The 24,504-nt window shown below is 40.2% G+C and overlaps 1 protein-coding gene across 2 annotated transcripts in view; it reads left to right on the top strand.

Moving 5' to 3' along the window:
- The first annotated feature begins 2,527 nt into the window (after positions 1-2,527).
- ADAMTS5 (ADAM metallopeptidase with thrombospondin type 1 motif 5) overlaps positions 2,528-24,504 on the top strand; it is a 50,274-nt gene continuing 28,297 nt past the window's right edge. Inside the window, exons 1-3 of one of the 2 annotated variants that reach the window (XM_039857357.1) lie at positions 2,528-2,801; positions 3,132-4,964; positions 15,510-15,642. In XM_039857357.1, the coding sequence (XP_039713291.1) occupies positions 3,855-4,964; positions 15,510-15,642 (1,243 nt within the window). In that variant the 5' untranslated portion in view covers positions 2,528-2,801; positions 3,132-3,854. The remainder of the gene's footprint in view (positions 2,802-3,131; positions 4,965-15,509; positions 15,643-24,504) is intronic. The other variant, XM_039857356.1, reaches the window with a different exon arrangement.

The raw sequence follows: 24,504 nt of genomic DNA, 5'->3' as shown, positions 1-24,504 counted from the left end.
GAGGAATATTTCATTGTCAGTTATTTCCTCACTCCTACCCTTAAAATCGTAGATGGGGAACGAGGAGGAAATACTACTTACAAGGATACACAAACCCTAAGGAGTGAAACTGTATTGGAAATACACATCTCGGAGAGCCTGCAGAAGCTGTTCTCTTGCTTTTTCCCCCTCTATACTTGTTATTTCCCAGCTTGTGTTCCAAGTACCTCTTGGTACAATTGGCTCCATCTCGGAACTGTGAGCTTCTCTGAACATTAATCATGGCTTACTCATCTATATAAGCCTTCAGAGAACCTCACAGAGTACTTTGCAGCAGGTATTTGCTAAACTGGCTAGATTTTAAGAAGTATTGTAGATCGAACACCAATCAAGGAAGTAAGGGAAATAGGTTTCCGGAGAACTGGCCACTAGTGGACTTTTTAACCACAGGAAGTCACTTTGATCTCTATTTTCAGTTTCTCATTGGTAGATGATGGAAGTTGCCTTATATGATCTCCAAGATCACTTTCAACTATAACAGTCTGCAGCAGAAAGTCTCTTCTTTTTGGAAAAGATAAAATTACATATCAGGTGTGATCATACGCTGTACAAATGCAGTGGAAATTTCCCATTAAATATGCACAAATAAAACCAGTACTTGGAATGATAAAATAATAAAAATAATCGGTCCACCTAAACATAATTGCTAATATATTCTCTTTCTATTGTAAAAAAAAATTAAGTAAATAAAAACTTCTATTCGGTGCAAATTTCTTCCTTGGACAGACAGGCATCTTTTGGAACATAGCAGTTCATCCTAATCCACTAGGGTAATATTTTAAAAGTATCACCAAATGAACTTCCTAAAATACCCAAGTTACTTTCACAAAAAAATAAAAATTATAGACAAGTAGAAGTTGGTTCTAATATTTAGTACTTGATATTCACATTTGGAGCTTTCTCTATCTTTTTCCTCAACATATTTCTAAACATTTGCATAACCTGAGTATAAACATCATTATTTAACGGAACTTAGAGTTAAGCATAAAAGTCAGAGGTATGATTTATGTGAGAAATGTCATGTTTTTGAAAGAGGAGAACTTTCACTAAGAGGAAAATTCAGCTGGAATTTCCTTAAATGCTAAATAAGAAATCTCAGGTCTGCGAATGCAAATAATTATAATTAATAAATTTAAACCACTGTCATCTAAAATGCCTATCAAAATTATCCTTTGAGATTAACGATAATAAATTGGTTACACTTACTGAATCTATAAGCACAAGAACAACACACTCGAAGACTATTGGAGAGACAGAGAAGACTGATGGAACCTAGGTTCTCTTCTATCCTGCTCCTGAAGTCTCTGGTTCCTCAAAATATTCAACTGGTAGTATTATCTGTGGGCAACTAACTGACCACTGAGAGACTAAGGAGTTACAAATTAAAAGACGCCTTCGGTAACAGCAGCTTCCTCTCAAGGTCTGGAGGTATTTCAGGATCCACTAGGAGTTGTAGGGTGGTCTGGGACCCCAGTGATCACTTCAATTATAAATGTGAATGAAATCCCAGGACATGCTTCACTCTCATGCCTCCCAGGTGACTCCAGAGGGTGCTCCAGGCACAGGCACCGGGCATCATTGCTGGACAATTCTGGGATTCCCTCCTGGGGCTCCTCACCACTCTGAAGACCTCTAGTCTGTCCAGGACCTTCCTGATTCGCTTGCTGAAAAAAGTAGTCAGATTTTTTAGCAAGGAATATGGGAAAACCAACAGCAGCTTGGGGTCCACTGAGGCCTCCACATCCCTGTAAGTTAAACAAATGTGGAAAGAGAACTGTGCTACCCGAATTCATTTTTCACTGATGTATTCATTAATTTGCTTGGGGGAGGGGAATGCTCCTGCTCTTACAGTAGACCTAACCTTTAGCGGGTAGTGGTTACGAAGTCATCGGATTTTTCCTTCTTTTCCTATTAGAGTTGATAATTAGGGGAAATAAAGAAGTAGAAACCAAGTCGCAGGGACAATGCCACTCATGTACTTATAAGCACCACCCTCTCCCTCCAGTCTTCTTTTTCTCATAAAAGGAATTTCTGAGAATGATAGCAAGTCAGGGCCTAGGGCGATAAGTAGTTGTTTTTTTGGAGAGAGAAATACAAATACTAGTATTTATCATTTATCATTTAATCCGAAGGAAGAAAAACGTGGGCACTTTTTTTTTTAATATTTTAAAATATGAGCTCAATTCCTTTCAAGAGTTAACCCTTTCTGGCCCAGCCTTCTTCAAGCAAAGCAAAGGAAGTTCCAGTCTTCTGGGATTGAGTGACAGATTGTGGGCACAGATGCAAAGCACGCTTGAGAAAGCGGGGAGCCGGCAGGTCGCACACAAAGGCGCGGAGTTCCCAGGCGGCCCCGCCGGGGGCACAGAAACATTCTGGGGGCCGCGACGCGCCAGGAAGCGCCTGCGGCTCTCGCGCGGCCCGGCCCCTCTGCTGGTGGCTGGGAGAAATTAGTCATCCCGAGCCCTAACCCGACGAGCGTCGGAGCGCACAGACCGAGGAATGGGGAGGGAGGAAACTCGGTACCGGGACCGCCGGGAGGAAGCGAGAGGAGCGCGGGGCGAGTGGACGCACGGGAAGCCGAAAGTCCCTTGCTGGATGGAGTTGCACTGTCTGCGAGGCCGAAGTGCACGGACGTGCAAAGGGGGGAAACTTGCGGCAGGAACTTCCTACCGAGGGAAAGAAAATCAAGAGAGAAGGCAGGGAGAGACTTGAAATGTCTCAGTAACTTTAAAAACACACCAAACACCCCTTCAGGAGATGAGGTAAGCCGAGGTTAGCCAACCCCTATTCGTTGTGAAATATCAGACAAACCCGGAGTCGCTGTGGCTTTAAATGAGGCCAAGAAAATCTGTTTTTTTCTTACTCAAATACTTTTTTCTTTTTTTTTTCCTCTTGCCCTTGCTCCCTCCCTCGTCCCTCCTTCCACCTCGCCGGGTCCCTTCCTCCTTCCCGGTCTCCCTTTCCTCGATCGCCCCCCTCGCCCGCCCTCCCCCATCTGATTAGGCGCGGACCGGGAAGGGTGGGAGTGGTGGGGGAAGCTCTCCCTTTAAGAGGCAGCTTGCAGTGACGAATTGTTGAAATTGCCATTGCAGGATGGCATGCCGCTATAAATTCATTGTTCCACCTCCTCGCATCTTCACAGCGCTCGCGCTGCTCTCCGCGCTCGCAGCGGCCGACTGGGGATGACGGCGAGCAGGAAGGCACTGCATCCGAGGGGACACGGACGCGCCGCTTCGCGGGCTCGCTGCAGGCCGCCCCTTGCGTTTTTGTTTTAATTTTTATGGCTTTTCCCCCTATCTTTCTTCCCTTGCTCCTGGTTCCAGAAGAGTCCAGGAAACCCACAAAATAAGAAAGGAAGTGGGCTCCGGAGCTTGGACGCCCCGCCGCCGGCGGGTCCGGGGCAGCGAGGGGGCTGGAGGCAGCTCTCACCAGTCGCCCGCCTGGCGCGCGGCACCTTCCTTACTTTTCTTGGTGCAGCGAGTAGTATCTGTGTTTGGGGTGGATTTAAGGTTTTCCCTTTTTCTTGTATTTGCTGACTCTCCACAACCCGGCTTTGCTCTTTCTAATTTTTTTTTCCTCCTCTTTCCGGAGCACGAATCCAAACATTTTCCAAACCAACAAAGAAAAGTTCGCACGCTGGCACCGCGGCCCGGACGGGCTGGCACTGCCGCCGGGTCCCCCCTCCCTCCGACACTTGACTCAACTTGCAAGCAAGTCTGTGTGTGCCCCTACCTCCCGCCCCGGTAACTTTCATAGCGAATAACAAATACCCATAAAGTCCCCGCCGCGCAGCCCCTCCCCGCGGGCAGCGCACTATGCTGCTCGGGTGGGCGTCCCTGCTGCTGCTGCTGTGCGCGCTCCGCCTGCCCCTGGTCGCGGCCGGCCGCGCCGCGACACCTGCCCAGGATAAAGCCGGGCAGCCTCGGGTTGCCGCAGCGGCCGCCCAGCCCCGCCGGCGGCAGGGGGAGGAGGCGCAGGAGCGGGCCGAGCCTCCCGGCCACCCGCACACCCCGGCGCCGCAGCGCAGGAGCGGCGGGCTGGTGCAGAACATCGACCAGATCTACTCCGGCGGCGGCAAGGTGGGCTATCTCGTCTACGCGGGCGGCCGGAGGTTCCTCCTGGACCTGGAGCGGGATGGCTCGGTGGGCGCCGCTGGCTTCGTGCCCGCAGGAGGCGGGCCGAACGCAACCCGGCGCCACCCGGGTCACTGCTTCTACCGGGGCACGGTGGACGGCAGCCCCCGCTCCCTGGCTGTCTTTGACCTCTGCGGTGGTCTCGACGGCTTCTTCGCGGTCAAGCACGCGCGCTACACCCTGAAGCCGCGGCTGCGCGGGTCCTGGGCGGAGGCAGAGGCCGGGCGCGTGTACGGAGACGGGTCCGCGCGGATCCTGCACGCCTACACCCGCGAGGGCTTCAGCTTCGAGGCCCTGCCGCCGCGCACCAGCTGCGAGACCCCCGCGTCTCCGCCAGGGCCGCGTGAGCGCCCCCAGCCGCATAGCAGCCTGGACCGACCCTGGAGGCTGGCCCCGCGGTTCCTGGACCAGTCGGCTCCCTCGTCAGATGGGGGCCAGGGCCCACAGACGTGGTGGCGGCGGCGGCGCCGCTCCATCTCCCGGGCCCGCCAGGTGGAGCTACTCCTGGTGGCTGACGCGTCCATGGCGAAGATGTATGGCCGGGGCCTGCAGCATTACCTGCTGACCCTGGCATCCATCGCCAACAAGCTGTATAGCCATGCCAGCATTGAGAACCACATCCGCCTGGCCGTGGTGAAGGTGGTGGTGCTGGGCGACAAGGACAAGACCCTGGAGGTGAGCAAGAACGCGGCCACCACCCTCAAGAACTTTTGCAAGTGGCAGCACCAACACAACCAGCTGGGGGATGACCATGAGGAGCACTACGATGCGGCCATTCTGTTTACTCGGGAGGTAGGTCCAGCCTGGGTGGGTGGTCCAAGCACTGGTGTACAGAGACAGGTCAAAGGCACAGTCCTACTGACAGCCTTGCTTCCCCTGCAAACCACCTGCCACTGTGGATATATATGTTTAACTGTTTCTTGCAGGCAACCCAGCCAGACTCTAACTCTGCTCCTGTATTAAGGGTGGCCCCGGCAGCTATCTCTGCCTTAAAGAACCAGACCTGCTTAGACAATTAATCGGTCAATCAGGCGGAAAGGTCTCTAGTCCGAGACATGGTGTAGTAGATGCATACATATGATAAGAAGAGGCTAGAATGTTCGGAGAAGTGTAAATAGCTAAACGAGAAAAGGAGAAAGAGAGTTTGTCTTTGGAATTAAGGATCTTCTGCTTTCCAGTGAATCCAAAATAAAACTTTGGAAAGGGCGTCCTGGCTCATCCATTGTCATCACTTTTCTCCATGACCTTCCATGGTAAATGTCCATACCTTCTTAGTGAAACCTCTTCTACATTAGGTAGAAGGAAGACTTCCCCAAAGGACTCTTTTCAATCTGGCTTCCTAATGAAGTTCTTACATATCCAATCCTGGTGGAATCTCCTTCCTGAGAAGGAAGGAATGCAGGAGGGTGGCTGGATACAGAAACCCAACCTCGTGAGGTTTTTTAGTGAGTCCTTTGCCTAGTTGCCCAGTGCACCGCAAGCACTGCCTGCTCCTCTGCAACTGCCAGTGAAAGGTCACATCCAGCTTACATTTTTGGGTTCTGGATGAATGTTTCTGAAGCCCCAGTGTGGAAAGATCTGGGCAAAGTGTCAAGACATGAGGAAGAATGTTTTCCCAGGATTTCCTCTTTTAAGGAAGATGGTTACAGGAAGGGAGAGGCACTGATCTTAACAGGCCCAGAAGTTCTGAGAAGAACACAATATTTATTTGCACAATCATTAGGCCACATTCAGACACAAAGGCTGGGCTGGTTTTGAGCCTGGCTTGCTCACAGCTCTGAGCCTCAGTTGTCACAGCTCTGCTCTGATTGGCAGTTTTAAGTCAGGCCTCTCAGACTCGCCCCAATAAGAATCGATTTTTCAAGCTCATTCTTTAAATGTCTGAGATCTATCCAGGGTAGATGAAGGAAGAGAAACTTTGAAATATTATACAAAATCATAATACAAAATAGAGCAACCTAAGCAAGGACAGGAAACTCACCGGCAGCTTGTGGGAGGTTTCAGACTCACCCAGCTCCACTACCTGTCTCCTTTTTTTACTAAGGCACCCCTGGTATGAAGGAAAAGTGTTGATAAATTTGGAGTGGAGAAACACTTGCGGTTCATGGGGTGGACATAAATGTAAACCACATGTAAACAAGGATGCTGGAGGGCAGCAGCTTAGGGAGAACCAGGCAGGGCACAGTGCTATCTATGCACAGTGGAAAATCTTTCTCTTCATTAAGTGATCTGGAAACCATCCTTTAATTTCTCTGCACAACATAAATCTTTGAAATGGAAGAACATTTATTTTCTAGCCTTCAGTATGAAGTGAAGTTCTCCCATAAAACTATTGCTTTCTTATTTGGTTTCCAAGTGGCTTTTTTTTTTTTTTTTTGTGAGCAACTTTCCATGTCTGGATTTCTTGCTTTGCTACATCACATGAAGCTGCCAAGAAAGAAGCTTCAGAGAGTTTATGGAAGTTCTCTAAAGACAGAGGAAAAAATACTTTTGTCGGCCTACTGCTCCAAAGAGTAGGTCATTTTAATAGTTCACTTTCATTTTTAAATTGAAACTCACATTCTATAATTTTTAAGATAAATAAAAATTAATAGAAGACTCCATTGCTTTACTTCCTGCCCTATAATTTTCCTAATTGGTTCCCAGAAAAAAAAGGAAAACTAGTCAGTGATTCTAAATAATCTATCTCTTGCTTTTTCTGAATTTGTTTTATTTTGGGGTAGATAACAGTTCCTATTTTCTAAGCTCTGAAACATATCAATATATTTTAAATATATATAAACAAGAAAGAAATAAATTGTCTATCTTAATTTTAATAAGTATTATAATAACATCTATTTTTTGAACTAGTCTACACATGGAAAGTATTTTACATGGGCCCTGCCTGGCCTCTTCGCCAAGCAGAAGCACACTTTTTGTAAAGCAGTTCTCATTTAGTTTGTGGCTGGCCCTCTGGTATATACATCAAACTGATGAGAACCAAATATTTGGAAAGCATGTGTATTATGAATATATGCACCTAATTTAAAAGATTGCTATTAATTAGGGAGCTGAGAAAACTATTACAAGACTGTGTTGCAACACTCACTTGAGAGTACTTCAAAACATAAAGTTAATCTCTACCTAATACTTCAGAATGTGGAAAACAAGTGGGCTAGAGGAGAAATGATCTGAACTCTTCTATCCCGTGGAAATCAGATCTCTTAAGGCCTGAAGGAAAATTTTCATGGTTATTACTTTTTTTCAATGAGAAATAACCAGAGTTGGCACCAAGATCTTCTTTTACAACTCTGTTTTGATGTAAGAAATACGTTGCTTAGCAGCTAGACGCCAAGCCATGAAATCCATGTTTTGATGGGCTCTGAGCACTGTTCAAATTTTGTGTCCAGATGTCTTCTCCAAAATTGCTTGTTTTTCAGGCATGAAGCAAATGTGTGAGGATACGTTTTCCACTCCTGTTTACTAGCCGAGGCCACCTTGAACATTGCATCTGGGAGTCAGCAGAATAGTGCTAGTAATTCATTTATCTAACTAACATGCTTCGCTGTTAGGACTGTACCCCAGCAGTCGGTACTGTTCTAATTAGAGAAACTTTAGCACCAGTCAATTTTCTGGCGTAAGAAGCATTTTCATCCTAGAATGGCACTTATGCTGGAATTCACACCACTTTTGACATCAAACAGTAGAAATCTAATCTCTCCAGGATTTAATTTTGCTTTCCAGAACCCTTTCCTTGTTCCTGGTTTCCTCTTTTAAAGTAATTTCTTTAAAGACAAATTCTGAAACCTATTTTGGAGATCATGTGTTATTCTTTAGAAACAAAAGTCCTATCTGCTTGATATCAAAATTGACAATTGTTAAACATCCCCCTCACTCAGGCACAACACCAATGAAAGCTTCACTGGTTCGTGGATTAAAAGCATCAAATTAAAACTAAACCAGCTACGAGACTTTGTAATATAAAAGATTCATTCAATTTCATTAATCCTCGGTGTGCCAGTTAATAGGCAGTTGTCTTTCAGCTAACACCTTTCTTTATGTTCTGCCTCATGATGCTGTGTTGGGAACTCCACAGATAGCATTTCTCCTTTATAAGCTGACTCCTTATTAGGTTCTAACAATAGGAGGGTCTAGAGGGAGACCAGAAGCTTGGAGAAGGGAGAAGAAGGATGTGCTTTTTCTCATTTGCTTGCTGACTAGATTGACAAATTCAATCGCATATTTGAGTTCAAGTCCAATTTATAGTCAAAAGTGAACCCTTAGCAAGGATTCATAGCCTATAGGTCAACCCCAATCATTAAAGGCAAAATAACTAGGAAGTGGGAAGATCAGAAGCAGATTAAGCAGCTCTAGTTGACATTTGAAAAATGATTGGTGAATTGAAAGTTGCCTTACAACTTTCTGAAGTCTGTTGGAGACAATATAGCACAACATACAGAACCTATTTTATTATTGTCATTCTCTCATTGAGCACATGCCAGTAGTGCCCTCTATGTGTGAGGCACTCTAAGCATCTAAAGGCAACAGGATGGACAAATACCTGGTCCCTGGCCACCAAGGCTTATCACCAGGGAAGAAGTAGCAGACACATGTATAAGTCATGCTAATGTTAAGAAAACTCTGATAAATACTGTAAACCGAGCTATAAATAAAGTCTGCAAAAGGAGAAGGGAAGAAACAATCAATTCTGCTTCTGGATCTTTATACAGGCTTCATTGCAAATGTAAGATGGAATTGGCCCTTGAAGAGGGGGTAGAATTTATTTGGAATAAACCAGCTTTTATGGATCATTTTTAATGTACTGTCCATAATTATAAACCAATTTATAATTAATTCTTTTGACAATCTACAAATCTAGTATCATTATCATTTGACAGATAGACATTTGTACAAAGAGAAATAGAGATAATCTCCTCAGAGTAACAGCTGAGGAATCATAGAGGGAGACAGTAGTCTGGTCTAGGTCTAGTGCTCTCTAAACTAAAATTATAATTAATTTACTTGGACATTCAATATGTTTCTAATAGGCAGAGAGGGATTCAGGGGTTTTAAATTGGCCCCTTTCCTAAGAATCTGTTCCAGGAAACAGATAAGGAAATGGGTAATTGCTATATAGCTTGATGACTTTTATGATAGATGTGATCATTAGATATCATGCAGGTATGTGAGAAAGTTGCCTAACCCATCTAAGTTCAAATTAGGAGAAAGAGTAGGAGTAAGCCAAACCCATAAGGAGGTTACAAACTTTGCAGACACACCAAACTCTCATGTACAATGACCTAGAGGTAGCATGGCGATTCTGTGAAATGGAGGGGGTTAGATGTGAAAGGACAGACAATATCAGCATGGAAGGGTGATAGATTAGTCTAGAGAAGGTAATAACAACCAAATTATAGAAAAAAAATTGAACACCATGTATATTAGTTTGTTTGGGCTGCCATAACAAAATACCATAGACTGGGTGGCTTAAACAATAGAAATATATTCGTTCACAGTTCTGGAGGCTGGGAAGTCCAGAATCAAGGTTCTAGCATCTTTAGGTTCTGGTAAGAGCGTGTAGACTACCACCTTCTCACTGTGTGCTCGTGTGACCTTTCCTCTGATGTCTAGGAAATAGAGGGATGGGTGGAGAGAGAGAGGGAGAGTGGAGAGAGAGAAAAAAAGAAAGAGAGCGAGTGAGAGAGAGAGAATGAGAAAAAACTCTAGTGTGTCTCTTCCTTTAGGACACTAATCTTCTTTGATCAAGGCCCCACCCATATGATCTCATTTGACCTTAAATCTTAATTACCTCCTTTCTTGAGGTGCATTCTGAAATGAGCCTCCTGGCCTAAATAGTTGTACTGGATCCAAGGGTAGCCTTTGCGACTATTTCAGCAATCTTCAAGAGGACACTTGAGATGATCTAAATGAAAGCAGTGGCATTAAAAACTGAAAAGCAGAGACTGAATCAAGAAGTGATACAATGAGGTAGATATGAGTTAATTAATCCTTCTAGCAGAAGGAATATTTGGGCTAAGGTTAGGGGCCAAAATGTTGATGAGATATGTAGGAAATAATGTACATGATGAATCATGAAGATACAGGAGAGGCCAGCAAGAAGCTTGGGTTGCATTGTGCAAGGTTGAATGCCAGGCTAAGGTTAATATGTCTTAAATTTTGGAGGGTTTATGGAATCTTATAAAATCTGGGCTCTAAGAAGATAACCGATTGCAGCACATAGGTAGGGAATTTACAGGAGACAAAGGGACCAGTTAGAAGCTTTGGCTGAAAGCCAGTCAAGAAGGAAGAGTAGAATGAATGAGAAATAGTGGATAACTATATATAACTTTAGTAGATGGAGTGAGTGACTTAGATTGACCAGTCCGATGTGGTAGGTGAGAAAAAGAGGCAAGTTAATGATGTCGCCCGACTTCCTATCCAGCAGTTTTCTGGAACATCTTTCTCAGTGCATTTTGCATATTTGTATGTCTCTAAATTATTTAGTTGTACCAAACACACCATAGAAATAAAGACTATGCCATATTATTGTTTAAAAAAAAAAAAAAGGCAATTTACTTGACCTAGCACAGTTTATGGATGTAAAAAATAAGAGTAACGTCAAGAATAACATATGTGATGATTAACAATACCATGGTAAAGTAAGTTCAGGAATTGGAGTGTTTAGATATAGGTTTGAATTTCAGCTCCGCCATCTCAAGCACACAACTTGGGATACTTATTGCCCCTGAACTTTAATTTCTCAACCTGTAAGTTGGAATGTTTTCATTTAATACCAACATGTGTGCAGCTGGAAAGCTGCAGAGATCACCAGGCCCAAACTCCTTATGTTAACGAAGAGGGAACTTTGTCTCAAAGATACAAATGATGTTCATAATGATTCTTACTAATGGAGTTCGAATTAAAGAGCAACCTGCCTTCCATTTGTTATCTCTAACCAGCTTCTATTCCTGTTCTCCAAAATGACTCTTCCAAGCATCTACTCCCTCAATCCTCAGCTTGCTTCATCTCTCCTTCCCCTTCTTTATACCTCACATTTATCAGAGAAAATTTTCTATCCTGGAATGCTGGACCCAGACTATCCAGCTTCCCCTGATTGCCCTGAACCTAACAAATCCTGTAAACTCCAGCCATAACAAACTTCTTAGCATCCCCCAAACAGACCCTGCCTTTTACCATCTCCTGATGAATGCACCAGTCTTTTCTCCTTAGAGTGCCTTTCCTCTAAGGCTGTCAGACTTCTGTTCATCTCTCAAGATCCAATTACCTCCTTTCAGATACCATGATTGAAGAGGAACTTATCAATTCCTTTTCTGCACTCCCTCAACAGTCTGTTCATAAAAGCGCATTGCAATCTGCTCCCCTAACAACATAATCTGTTTTGCTCACTAGATCCTGGCATTTCTTAAGGGTGAGGATCAGATTTTGTTTTATTTATTTACCAATGTCAGCACTTAGCACAGTGTCTGGCACACAGTAATTGTTTTAGGAATAAATACACTGGGGTCTCTTGGCCCCTAATCCAACTAAGCTCTGTATGTTTGATGGAACTTAGTTGTGTGCAAGAACATGGATAGAGATTGTAGAATATGGATTATTGTAATAGTCAGACTAACAGGCCCAATTAATGTCGTCTCTATTGAAGTCCAAATCAAGACCTTTACTATTGGGGACTGGTATATAGGTAGCCAGAAAGCCAAATGACACCTCAAAAATCAATCCACAGGAAAAATATAAATTATAGTGTGTAAGTGTGTATTTGTGTAATAGTTATGACTAAAATACGTTCCACATCAGATTAATTCATCTATCACTAATCCCTCTTCATAGGAATTGGGTAGACAGATAGGTAGATGTCCAAGGCTAGTTAAATCTTCTTCTGTGCCCTTCCCTTGAGCCCCATGCTTGCTCTTACCAGATGGTGATATCTATAGAAACACAGGTGCCTGCTATATAACTCCAGATTCCCCTGTATGAGGTATTTTTTCTTAATCTTGGCTGTTGTCGCTACAGTTGTGATGATGTCTGCTCTTATCAGCATGCGTTTCCTTTTAGCCCTTTCCTCAGCTCATTTACTCTATGTGAGGGACCCATTTCCCAGGCAAGGCTACAAATCCTGCAATAACCGTTGTCTATTCTGCTTTGTGCATTCACAACTGCTTGGTTCATTTTCCCACCCAGACTGTCCACTGAGATTCTCCAAGTTAGACTGTCATTGTGGCACCTGTTTCTCGAGAGAACATACTTTGCTGGCTCCCTGCTTCCAGCTCCAATTGCAAGAATAGGTCTGGGCTATTATTAGTTCTTCTAAATTCCATGATAAATCAGATATCACTGTATTCACAATCCTCTAAATGGCCAGACCTGGTGATTAGTCGTCATGTCAATGACCTCCCTGTCAAGTCTTTATTGATCTTGTCAACCGTCCTTGCTCTATTTTTGAGTTAGATACACTGTCTCAGTCATGTCTCCTGGCCAACACCACACCACAAGCCCACTGATTAAATCTCTGCATGTTCTTACAACCCTCACATTTACTAAATCTTCCATTGCATTTCTGGCTGCGCCATGGTGATAAGATATCGATCCTGCATGAGAAGAACCATCTTTAATATAATGAAGATATAACTTACCTGCACTGAAGAGCTGCACTGATCAAGTATAAAAACTCTTGTCAGCACTTTTAATTCATTAACTTCTTGTGTAAATACTGTATGTGATTCACATCTCTTCAGGATCCCCTGTCTCCAGATTCAGATAGATACCTAGTTAGGTAGATAAGAGAGAGAGAGAGAGAGAGATGATAGCTAGCTAGATAGATGATACATAGATATGTAGATAGATAGATATGTAAGTAGATAGATAGATGATTGATAGATAGATAGATAGATAGATAGATAGATGATATTGCCCCAATAGTATTCTTTCTTCTACTCTGAATAATAATAAAAATTCCTATAAACTTTAAATAAGGCTTGCACCTGTAAATGTTATAAATCACCAATAAGAAATAGACATGAGTGTGATGTGCTGTATTCTTAATAATTTGATGTACAAGTTGAGTTTTAACACACTGGAATGAATATTGGATCACAAAAAAAAAATGCAGGCATTTATTGTTACTCTTGATGATGAAACCATAACTGGGCTGTTAATGTTCGAAATTATCTGAATTCAACGAAACAGTTGCCAGTTTACATAATTATCGTTACAGAAATATACAGAGCTTGGCTATGTAGTCAAGGGGTTTAAAAAGAATAATTGCTTCTGCTCATAATTTTGTTACATGCACACATTTCCATGGCAAAGGGCCAGATGCATTTAAATAGAATTCAAAGATGACAAGGAGGATTAATGGCCTCTAATGAGCAATTGATTCCCAGTAAACAGAGATGTTAAAAACCCCGTCTCAACTTCCTTTAGTACAGGAGAGCCTTTTCCATTTGCTGTGGTTCTTCATTCAAGCTTATTAATGAGGTAAGCAGCAAGAAAGGGAAATAGTTCTCGAATTTTATTATTCAAAGATAATGAATCTGAAATTGTGAAGATAAATGGAACTCTTCAGTTAAAAAATATGTGTGTGCAGAAATAACTTAGGGTGTCTAGCAGTTCACTTAAACCATGACCTAGGTAGTCGGTCTTAAAGTCACTAAAATGATTGGGGGGAAAAATGGATTAAAAAAATGTATTGTACTATATTATTATCTCAAAGACTGATTATTATGCAAAAGTGTGTTCCAATTTCAATTTTAAAAACTACTAATTTGCTCTCAACAGCTGTAATTTGAGATCCCACAGGATGACACATAAGGATACACAGGAAATTTTGGTAGGCTATTGTTGGTTTGGTGACTTGATTCACCAGTGCTGCTTAGCCGAGATTTCCACTGTCTGAAGCTGTAATAACATGGCAGCTACAGTGTAATTCATCACATCCAGGATCTCATAATACACAGACACAATAAGGACCTAAAAATGTACTAGAGAGATCATAAGGTGTATCTTTTAAATATTTTTCACCTTAGTTAGATTTTGAGGCAGCGAAGCAGAGATGAGTTAGAAGAGTATCTTGACAATGCATAGATGACATTGGGGGCAATACCCTCTTGTGCTGGTTTCCTGAAGTCTGTTGAGGTCTTGCTAGTATACAACATATTAAAGGTGTGTGAGGTCTACATTGAGTCTGACTATATGTCACAATTCACTTCATCAAGCAAATGTTTTTTGCGTTGTTATCATAAGTCATAATTGTGTAATTGGGGATAAAAAGATCATAGCTGCAATAGAAACATATTATTTCAACTAGTAAATTATCTTTCATAATAATTATTATTTTTTAAAAAAATTGTTTCATACTATGGTTATTCACTTATGACTTACTAGGATACTATCTTGCTTTTTGAGATTTAAATATACACACTGTCAATTAATTTTCATTGAAAACAGTAGTCAAGCACAAGAAATTCTAATGTTTGTTAATACTCAACTAGCATTTAAAGGAAAATTTATTATTATAAATCTATCGTGTCAAAACTTGGCTTATATTGTCTCTTTATGCTTCACGATTTTAAATTGTCTTGTTGATGTCTTTCATATAAATCTGAAAGTTTTAACCATTAATAATCATGTTCCCCTTTGAGAATCTCTTAAAATTCAACTTCTCACCAAGAAAATGCATACACTTAATTATATAAACACAATATATTACATATATTTTCGGAAGATAATCCAGTTGAGAAATACATTAAATGCTGTGAATAACAGTGCATAACTTTCTGAAGATACAGCCTATGAAATTACAACTCAATTTGGAAATGAAGAGATATTCTTTCGAAGAATTACCTTTGGATTAAAATTTAATTTTCTATCCAAATTATTGATAGATTAATATTCTGCCACAAATATATGGTTGCAGTTTGCCTCCGTGATGGAAAATAATTATTAGACCAGTCTTGTGATAAAGTTATTATGAATTTAGGTCAGAATATCAATCTTTTATAAGCATGACCTTATGTGAAAGTGATCCATGATTTATGTGCCTGCATATATGGGGTACAGCTCTGTTAAGGCTCCACTGCTATTGTAATGAACAAACTACAATCCTATGACATCTTTTTTAAATGTAATTGAGTCTCATCATCCTTCTGTGCTTCTGGGGACCAGAGCAGCTGAGAAGATTCAATGCCATTATTAGCTTGTCTTTGGAACATTTCCAGAACCGGACAGGTGATACCATAAATATACCCCAGGGTTGCCTTTTGCAGTAAGCCAGTGGCTCTACAAGGTGACTCCTTCTGGATGTAAATTGATTTTAATGATTTCTTTCTTTCTCCTGGGAAGGATTTATGTGGGCATCATTCATGTGACACCCTGGGAATGGCAGACGTTGGGACCATATGTGCCCCGGAGCGCAGCTGTGCTGTGATCGAAGATGATGGCCTCCACGCAGCTTTCACTGTGGCTCACGAAATTGGTATGCAGCGCCTTTTCTCTTTCCTCGCCAAATCAAACACTTGTAACAGCTGCAACAGGAACCCAAGTATTTGGCAATTAATTCCAGATTTCCCCTGGTTCAGATGTACCGTTGGGGATTAAATTTGTTTATATTTGCACTTTTAGGGTTAACTAACAGAGGAGAGAGAAGGCAAAGGCAGGCACACAATAGATATTTCTTTGGTGACAGGGTCATTTAAAAGCATAAGAGAAATTTGCTACTGCTACTGTCTTTTAAGCATCCTTAACCGACTCTTAGAAGAAATTTGTCACAGCAGACTGTGGAATGCAGAGATGTTCCTCTTAGAAGGTAGTCAAGACGCTACTGATTCATCCAGGGCTAAGCAGTTTGCACAGAAATTGATCATGTTTTATTCCATTGTGAGTGATAACAGTCAGCCCCTTTCATTGGTAATCGATAGCTTATGGTAAACATGGCTGCCTTGTTTTGAGTAGCAAATGAAACCAAGCCCACAGTCAACGGGGCATGTTTTCAAATGTCACTAACCTGATTTATTTGTCATAAGAAACACATCTAAATCTAAAACTAGAAGTCGAGGACTGAGTTAATTGTTGAAAAATATCCCAGATTAGGAATGTGTGTTTCCTAATCATCAACCTAGGATACCAGGTAGATGAGAAGTTAGCTTAGTACTAAGGATTAGATGTTAGAATTAGACACATCTGGGCTCAGTTCTTGCTAAAGTACTTTCTATGTGTGTCACATTGGTCCTATTATGTAAACTCTCTAAGCTTCAGTTTTCATGTCTGAAATATGGGAATAGCAGGGCCTATTTTATGGAGTTATTTTGGGGTCAAATTGAGTAGATTACAGATCCCGTCTGTTATTTATAGCCACATAGACATCTGTTTTGCTTTTTAATTAAATAGTTCATTTACTTTTGTAATGTATCATTTTTAAGCATCATCTTTTGGGTGGCAAAGTGTAGTTTGATAATTATTGTAATTTTTGCTGTATTTTATTTAAAAGACAATTTTTAAGCTAAAACTAAAATTTTTAATTAGAAATCAAAACTTTCTTTTCACATTCCTAGTAGGCAGAGAAGATTTCACAAGGTGCCAATGTCTACCTGCTATGTTGTTTTTGGTGAATTAAAATAATTTCGAATCAAAGGTGTAATTGCATAAGTCAACATATTGTAGCAGTAAATTAGAGATCAGTAGTTAAATTTTAGTTAAATTTTCTGATGTGCTGGTCCAAAAGAGCTGAAAGTGTTTTTAAGATCCATATGCCATTTGTGCTTCAGGGATGGGAGCATGTCTTCACTTGTCTCTCACTCTTGCCTATTAAAGGAACTGATTAAAAGTGCAGCCTAATGTAGATACTTAATCAATATTTATTACATATCTATGTATATTCATGAGTAAGTGGGAGAAATGCATGAGCTGCCCAAGGCAAACTTTCAGTTTTGCAGTGGAAATTCAGATCAGTCCAAATACTCAAGAGGATTGTAATTAAACAGAGAAGATTTTAAAAGCACACCAGTAATTAATTACCACTATTCAGGATGAGAGAAGTCCCATAAGAAAGATTCTAAATCCCTGGGAAGGCAGAGGCTAGTTCATCTCAGACTGGGTGGAGGAATGGGGAGGAATAAGGAACAGAGTTGAATTGTAGCATTACCTATCCCTAAAGTCATGAGGCCTAAATCCAGATCTTCGAAAGAAGAGATTACAAATTCCTTGAAGGAAGAACTTTCTTCCTTGAACCCTGTAGTGATCTGTTTTCACACATTGACAGCATAAAGCAGTTTCCTGCATGAGAACCACTGTGGCAGTAAATGGAACTTCTCTGGGGCCTCGTTGACCCTCAAGCCACCTGGGCTGGAATGAAGAACCTTCCAGCATCTCCTTTCCCAGCCCTCTTAAAGGTCTAATCCTAGGATCTTGGGTTACCAGGCATATGCAGCAGTCTGAGAAGGAAGAAGCCAGATGCTGATGAGAACAAATGTTTTATTAAAACTAGACATGTACAATAAGAACTTTTCTTAATAGTACAAGTAAACTGGACATACTTTTGCAATACAACAGTGTAGGAGAAATAAGAGTTTCTTTGTGAAAACTCAAACTTGAATCTTTGATCTACGACTATAACCATGGGTCCCCTTTAATTTCTTGATTGAATCATCTCTGTTTACTTCTTTAGAAGCCTCTATAATTAATTCTCCATTCAAAATCCGCATCTTTCATTTCTCTTTTTTGCATTACATATGGCCTAATCTGAGAAATTTAAGGTCTGGAGATACGAGAATATGGATTTCATTCCCCCTTCATAAAGGGGTCTGGCTTTTATCCTCTTTATTTTCTAATTGCTTTATTATTCTTTAATTTCACTTTTTGCCCTAAAATTGTGAACATGTGTTATAAAGTATGAGCCTTACAAAATTTAGAGAAGATAACCTTACAAAACATTTCCTAATCATCTGTATATGATTACAAAGTCTTGCCTCTGCAGCTAGCATGCCACTCGCAGATCTGTTTCCAGTTCTTTATTCTTAGATTGTTGCATGAAGCCATACAATGAGCTAATGATGCTCTGAGTTCTAATTCTACTTCATTCTCCTCATGTAATTTCCTCCCTGCCCTTTTATTAGAAATTTACTACTTTCCAGCTTTGGAGGTTATAGATACAGGCTACGTATGGTAATGAAAATGATGCTGTGATACCTCAGTTTTGCTAGAGTGTTTTGAAGTTGCTTGAGCCCATTTCAAAATGTGCAATTTGCTTCATGCACACAGTCTGTGAATGTTCCTGTGCTCAAAGCATAAGCTGTGAAGAAAATCCCAGGCTGTTTCCATAATCTTCCTACTTTATTTCTTCTGTAAGCCATAAAGGATACATTTGGTTAAGAATACTGCTTTATTAACTGACTTAAAGTCTCTTGTAGGCTGCCCCACTGCTTCCTTTTTCTATATATAGTGGTTTAAAATACAAAATCATTGTATTTGAGTCAAAATTTTCTTCGTTCTTTTACCTCCTCCATCTAATATATGTCCTATACTGAGAATTAACAAGAAAGATGAAGGCAAGCTTAAAGTCCCTTCTGGAACCTTTTCTATCCATAGTGTTGAAGTCAGGATGAACAGGATTAAGGGAACAGTTCAGAAAGTGACTCTTTTCAAGTACCCCGTGTTAACTGGAACACTTCTCTTTTCCTGCTAATTCTTTCTAAAAAAGAGCTAGATTTTGGAGGCGCATAGTCAACTAATGTCAATACAGACTTCTGGAAAATAGATTTTGATGACTATAGATGCTCCGTAGGCAGTAGTAATTTGCGTTCCTCCTTTCTATGTTGTGTGCATGTAAACATTGACTAAATTGTTAGGGCATTAACGAAAGTTTCTTTAAACTATCAAGAACACAGTCCCCATCCTTGTGCCTTGAGTGCAGGCAAGAATGTGGTTATGGCCATTTTACAATCCAAATGTGAACTGTAGAAAGTTCCAAGTGAATGTAAGTTTACATTTTGAGTTTATATTTTTAACTTGTCAAACTTTTATTATTGGCTTGTAATAATAAAGATTTCACCTGCTGCACACATGGTTCTTCAAAATAATAATTTTATTGATGTTGGGCCAGTTTCTAATATGCTAGGGGGAACAATCTGATTTTATTTAGACTAATGAAATCCATGATTTGCAAACTTGCCGAAGCTTTGCTTTATGGTAGTTAATTATAAAATGTGCTAAATGAATCTCTTCACTATGAAAGATTCCAAAATGCTTCCTAAGCTAAAGCCAGGCAACTGAAAAAATCAAAGCCAAATATTCAACTGGAGACTTAGGAAATGCTTGAGACACAACAGCATGGCTGAGCGTGTTTTGCTGTGGTTAGAGTAGGTTCGCTGGTTGTGCTGATCCTTGTGTGACTGCTCCCATAGATGATTAGATTAAACAAGGCTGTGTTTTGAAAAGCTGCAGAGGCCCTGGAAACACCATAGACCAAAGCCAAGTGAACAGAATCAGATGTCAGGACTGGCTGTGAGATGTGAAGTGAAAGGAAGCTCGGATTAAACTCGGTATTTACCCACAAACCCATAGCTTTAATCGACACAAACTGAGCATTTTTTTTTTTTTATCTAGTTTGGAGCAATGCCACACTGTGTCATTCTTGGCCCCCAGATGAAAGGTGGGACTAGATCTTTGCTATATGTCTAGCAATACTGAGAGATTTAGTGTGTAAGGTCAGATATTTTTTTTAAATCAAATCCAAATTCATAGTTCTTTAGGGAAGGCATATAGATTATCTATCACATGTGTGGAAACCATAACCTGTTGAAGGTGTCATGAGAAATAAATATATTCATACACTTAATGCATGATTTTTTTTATGATTAGAAAATGTCTCCTCTCCCAAATCAAGAGTGCCTAATAATATTGAAATGTTTCAAAACTACTGAAGACTAGAATACCCATAAGTAAAACTATAACAAACCCATGACATCAGTGAAAACAACAAAATTGGCTAACAATCACTGGGCATTGGTTATTTGTCCCATATACAATCTAAAAAGTTTGCATTATTTAATACTCACAAATGTCATGAGGTAAGTACTTTTAATGGATCACCAAGAAAGGAGGAAACTGACCCACAGAGACATTTCTAAACATGTCTAAGGTCAATGACTAGTGTGCTGCTGGGTTAAAACTCAAACCCACTTAATTTGGCTCCAGAGCCCAAGATTTTGACACTACTCTTTCTTTCATGGTTTATTAGCATTCCGTTTTTTTTCCAACCACAACTGACATTCAACATTATTTCAAATTAGTTTCAGGTGCACACTACAGCCGTCACACACCCATACGATCCACAATGCGATTTCGTTGACAAGTCCAGCCCTGACCCAGCACCATACGTGGTCATCACAACACCACTGACCATGCTCCTCATGCTGCACTCTACATCCTCATGACTACTTTGCAACCATCAAATTTGTACTTCCCAATCCCTTCACCCTCTTCACCCAGCCCCCCAACTCCCACCTCCCATCTAACAACTACCCATTTTATTTTGAAGGAGATAACCTTGAATTTGATTCAAACAGATATTGACACAGCTAGTTATAAGGTGAAAAAATTGTTTTCTTCGTTCCAAAATTACATAATTGCTAAAACGTTTACCATTTATGTGTAACATTTTGAAATAGAATTTTAAGAATTTTATCACTATTACAGAAGAATTTGCATTTGAGTAGACATGTGTGATCCAGTTGTTGGAGCTTCTGGTTCCCTTCTTCAAAAATTCTAGATTCTGATCCCATGAGAACTATTGACTCGCTTTTCAACCCCTGGCGAGACCTTCTTGCACCTCAATAATCCCAGTTGGAAAATTAGGTAAAATAAAAACATGACCTCATTAAGAAACAGATGCTTCATCTGAGTATTGCTTTCTTAAATAAACACATTACAGAGCTTCTTGTGACACTTTTTTGAGGATATAGTGCTATGTCCCCTTGTCCATTGGTCAGTCTGGGGTCAGGAGACAAGAGCTTGAAATTTTGTTTAATTTGCAGACCAAAGTTTAGAAAAACAACCAATTTCCTTCCCGAGGTTAATGTTATAAGCCAGCCCTGGTTGTACAGTAATACCTGAGTTGAATAAGAAGCTGAACCAACATTTTCCTTTAAAGTAATGTGTCTGCTCTGATGTACATTTTCTCAGATTTTCTAATGCCAGATTTACTTGTGAAGTTAGGGAGGTAAAATGATTTTAAAATCTATATTGTGAATATTAAAGAGATTTATTTAATAAATTGATACCCATTTGCCAATTTAAGAAAAAACAATTATACTAGAAAAATTATCAGATGACTAATTGTTTGCTATATCTGAACTAACAATACAACTCAGACTCTTACCTTACAGACTTAGTTTTAACATGTTATCATAAATTCATGTCCTTAGCCTAATTGCAATAAACTCCTTCCTTATGTTATTCTGTGCAATGGGCACTCATTAGAATGACTGTTGTACTTAGGATGTGATTTAACATCTATTAAGAATAGATCAGTATTTTCTACAAAAGCACCAATGATTTATACCTCGATTTTTACTAATGACTTTAAACAAGACAGAGTTCTGAGATACACATCACTTGGGAAAATCCTGGAATAGACAGTTACATTATTCTCTAACTTTCACTCTGACTTCTCTAATAACACTTTTTTTTTTATTTAGTATGTAAGTACAAATGTCATTAACAAGTACACCTACGACACAATGTATTTGGTCCTTAAGTGCCTTAGAATTTTAGGTGAGAAATGTCCAATTACATCAATCAAGAACTAAAGATTCACTAAGAAAGATAGTAATGTAAATAAGATGGCTTAACTTAGTTAAAGCATGCAAACAGATCTTCAGTCTTTTGACTACCTACTGATTATAAATGTTTGCAAATACAAATACTAATTCTTCCTTAAATCAAGACTATGGGACTGCTACTTGAAGCTCTGACAGTGAATTTTTGCCCCAAATCCATTCTGTTTTGTGTCTCTTACTAGGAGTTTTCACGTTATATTTTTCTGAAAGAGCTTGGTTGAGATTCTTCAAATCTCTTCTTTTACTCTTCAAAGTTGCTTTGAAACCTCTTCACCCCTTTATCCCCTATACTTTGATTTTAAAAAGAACTATCTCTCTGTTTTTCCAGAAAAAGTGAGAATTGTCTTTCAATGGTTTTCTGGTATCTTCCTACCTTCTCCAAGACCTCGCCCCTCAAATAACATCACTCTGTATTGTTCTAAAACGTCATCGTAAAATACATTTTCAATAAAAACACCAATGAATTACTTAAGGAATTGTAAATATTGTCCCAATATTTCCTTATATTCATTTGCTGTTTTACTCTCTGGGACACTGTAAATCCCAGTTACGTTAATCTGCCAGGAGGTGGTATGTTGAAGAAATGTAATTTTAAATATCTGCATGTGATTTATGAAGAAATTTTCACTGGAAAAGTTAGCTGTCTTAGATGATTGGTGACATAATGACAAATTTGGATTCCCCTTCACAACATGTACTTGAAATATATTGTTGCCAGGGGCACGTTTTCGATTTCCAAGATTCTAGATTTTTCTCTGTTGATCAGCTCTTAGTGTTCTAGTGTGCTCTCTTTACAGTAAGTGTGTCCCTTTAAATAGGCTATGCTTTCATATGTACCTTGCCATTTGAGGGCTCAAAGATACAGGCAAATTTAAGATTGACATTAGATATCTTAGCATAATCATTGGGGGATCACATTTGTAAATACCACTTTTCTCTCTGGTCACAGGCTTTGCTATGTGTGTCACGTCTTTCCTGAAGAGCATCCAAACATCCCTCACATTGATCTTCCATTTCAATTCCTGTCTAGCTCCTGCAGGGAAGTCACATGAGTCTCTCTCGCTGTGCCCTGGTGCCAGCTACTGTGGAACAGGCTGCCTGTTTCTCTGGGTGCTTAAATGTTTTTCACATTGCCCATAACTCTCATTGCCCTTGAGAGAGCATGCCTGTCCCACCAGCTGACAGACTTTTGTCATGGAGGACAGAACATTCATCTGCCCTCTGAAGAGTCTGTCTCTAAATGGACCTTCAGGCAGTGCGCTCCAGACTGATTCTTGGAGAGCTTACAAAATTCACATCTCCTTTTAGCTCTTGCTGAAGTGGAACTAAGATTTATTCAGGCTCAGAATGGCAATCTCTTCTGATGGTCACGTAAGAGTGTCTCATATGTATCTTCAGCAGAAATTAAGTTACATAGATAAACTAGTAAATTTAGGGAGCATAAAATTCACAATACTATGTCAAGTAGCATGCCATAATGTTCATAAAATTATGCCAAAATATTTTTAAATAAACTGCTTTGGTTATATAATGGAAATCTTTATAATTATAAGCCTTACCATGCTGTATGAGAGAAAAAATTGAAGTACTCTCTAGGGCCTCTCAAAAGTGAATTTAGCGTTTGCCACGCGGCCTGCATTTTAAATCAGAAATCAAAAGTCCAGCTTCCAAATGAAGTGACAATCCCTTAATGCAATAATAAAAATGTATATAAAAATTGCTATTTAATTTATATGAAAATTTGGAGGGAAAACACTATTAGTCCATTAAATAAATATGACTGTGTTATGAAATAGAATGCAAAAATTACATTTTTAAAAAATATAAAACCTGGATTCAAATAAATATCATGTTGCAGAGGTCACCTTAGGCCACATTTTCTCTCCCTTTTCTATACCAGTGAAAAAACCTCAAGTGTGAAATTTCCACACAGATCCCAGTGTCAGCTGATAAAGATTTGACCTTGGAAAAAGAGTTCAAGAAGCACAGAGTACATTCTCAACACGTGTCTGATGTACTAAGTAACTAAGCCCTTTGGAATAGGACATAAATGAAAGGTTCTGTTTTTGTATGATAATGTGGTTCCCTGAAAAACTCAACATACTGCTCCCCCGTCCCCCGCAAAATGAGCTTCTGCCAGCCTCCTCTTACATGTTATTTAAGACATACTTTGCAGACTGTGATGCACATTCATCTTACTGACAAATAAAACGTGAGTGTGGTGAGAGCGTTTCCCACTTGCTAGCCTAATAAATGCTACTGAAGTAAATAACTGCCTCATTAGCATAGAAATGTGGAGCCTCTGAAGGTCACCAAGCCCTAGCAACCTGATTTCAGCCAGAACAGCAACCAGCTGCTCGATGGACAATTTTGTTATGAGGTGTTGGTGATTTAACAAGTTGGCCAAAAGCAGTTGGAATGCAGTGTGAAAGATTTCATCTCTGTTGGGTTTTACTGGTGCACACTGGACTTTTTCGTTGGAATGACCTAAATTTCTGTCTTTG

This window comes from Pteropus medius, unplaced genomic scaffold, assembly GCF_902729225.1.
Source record: "Pteropus medius unplaced genomic scaffold, Ma_sr-lr_union100, whole genome shotgun sequence".
NCBI classification, from domain to species: Eukaryota; Metazoa; Chordata; class Mammalia; order Chiroptera; family Pteropodidae; genus Pteropus; species Pteropus medius.
This window is presented reverse-complemented; position numbering and strand designations above follow the sequence as displayed.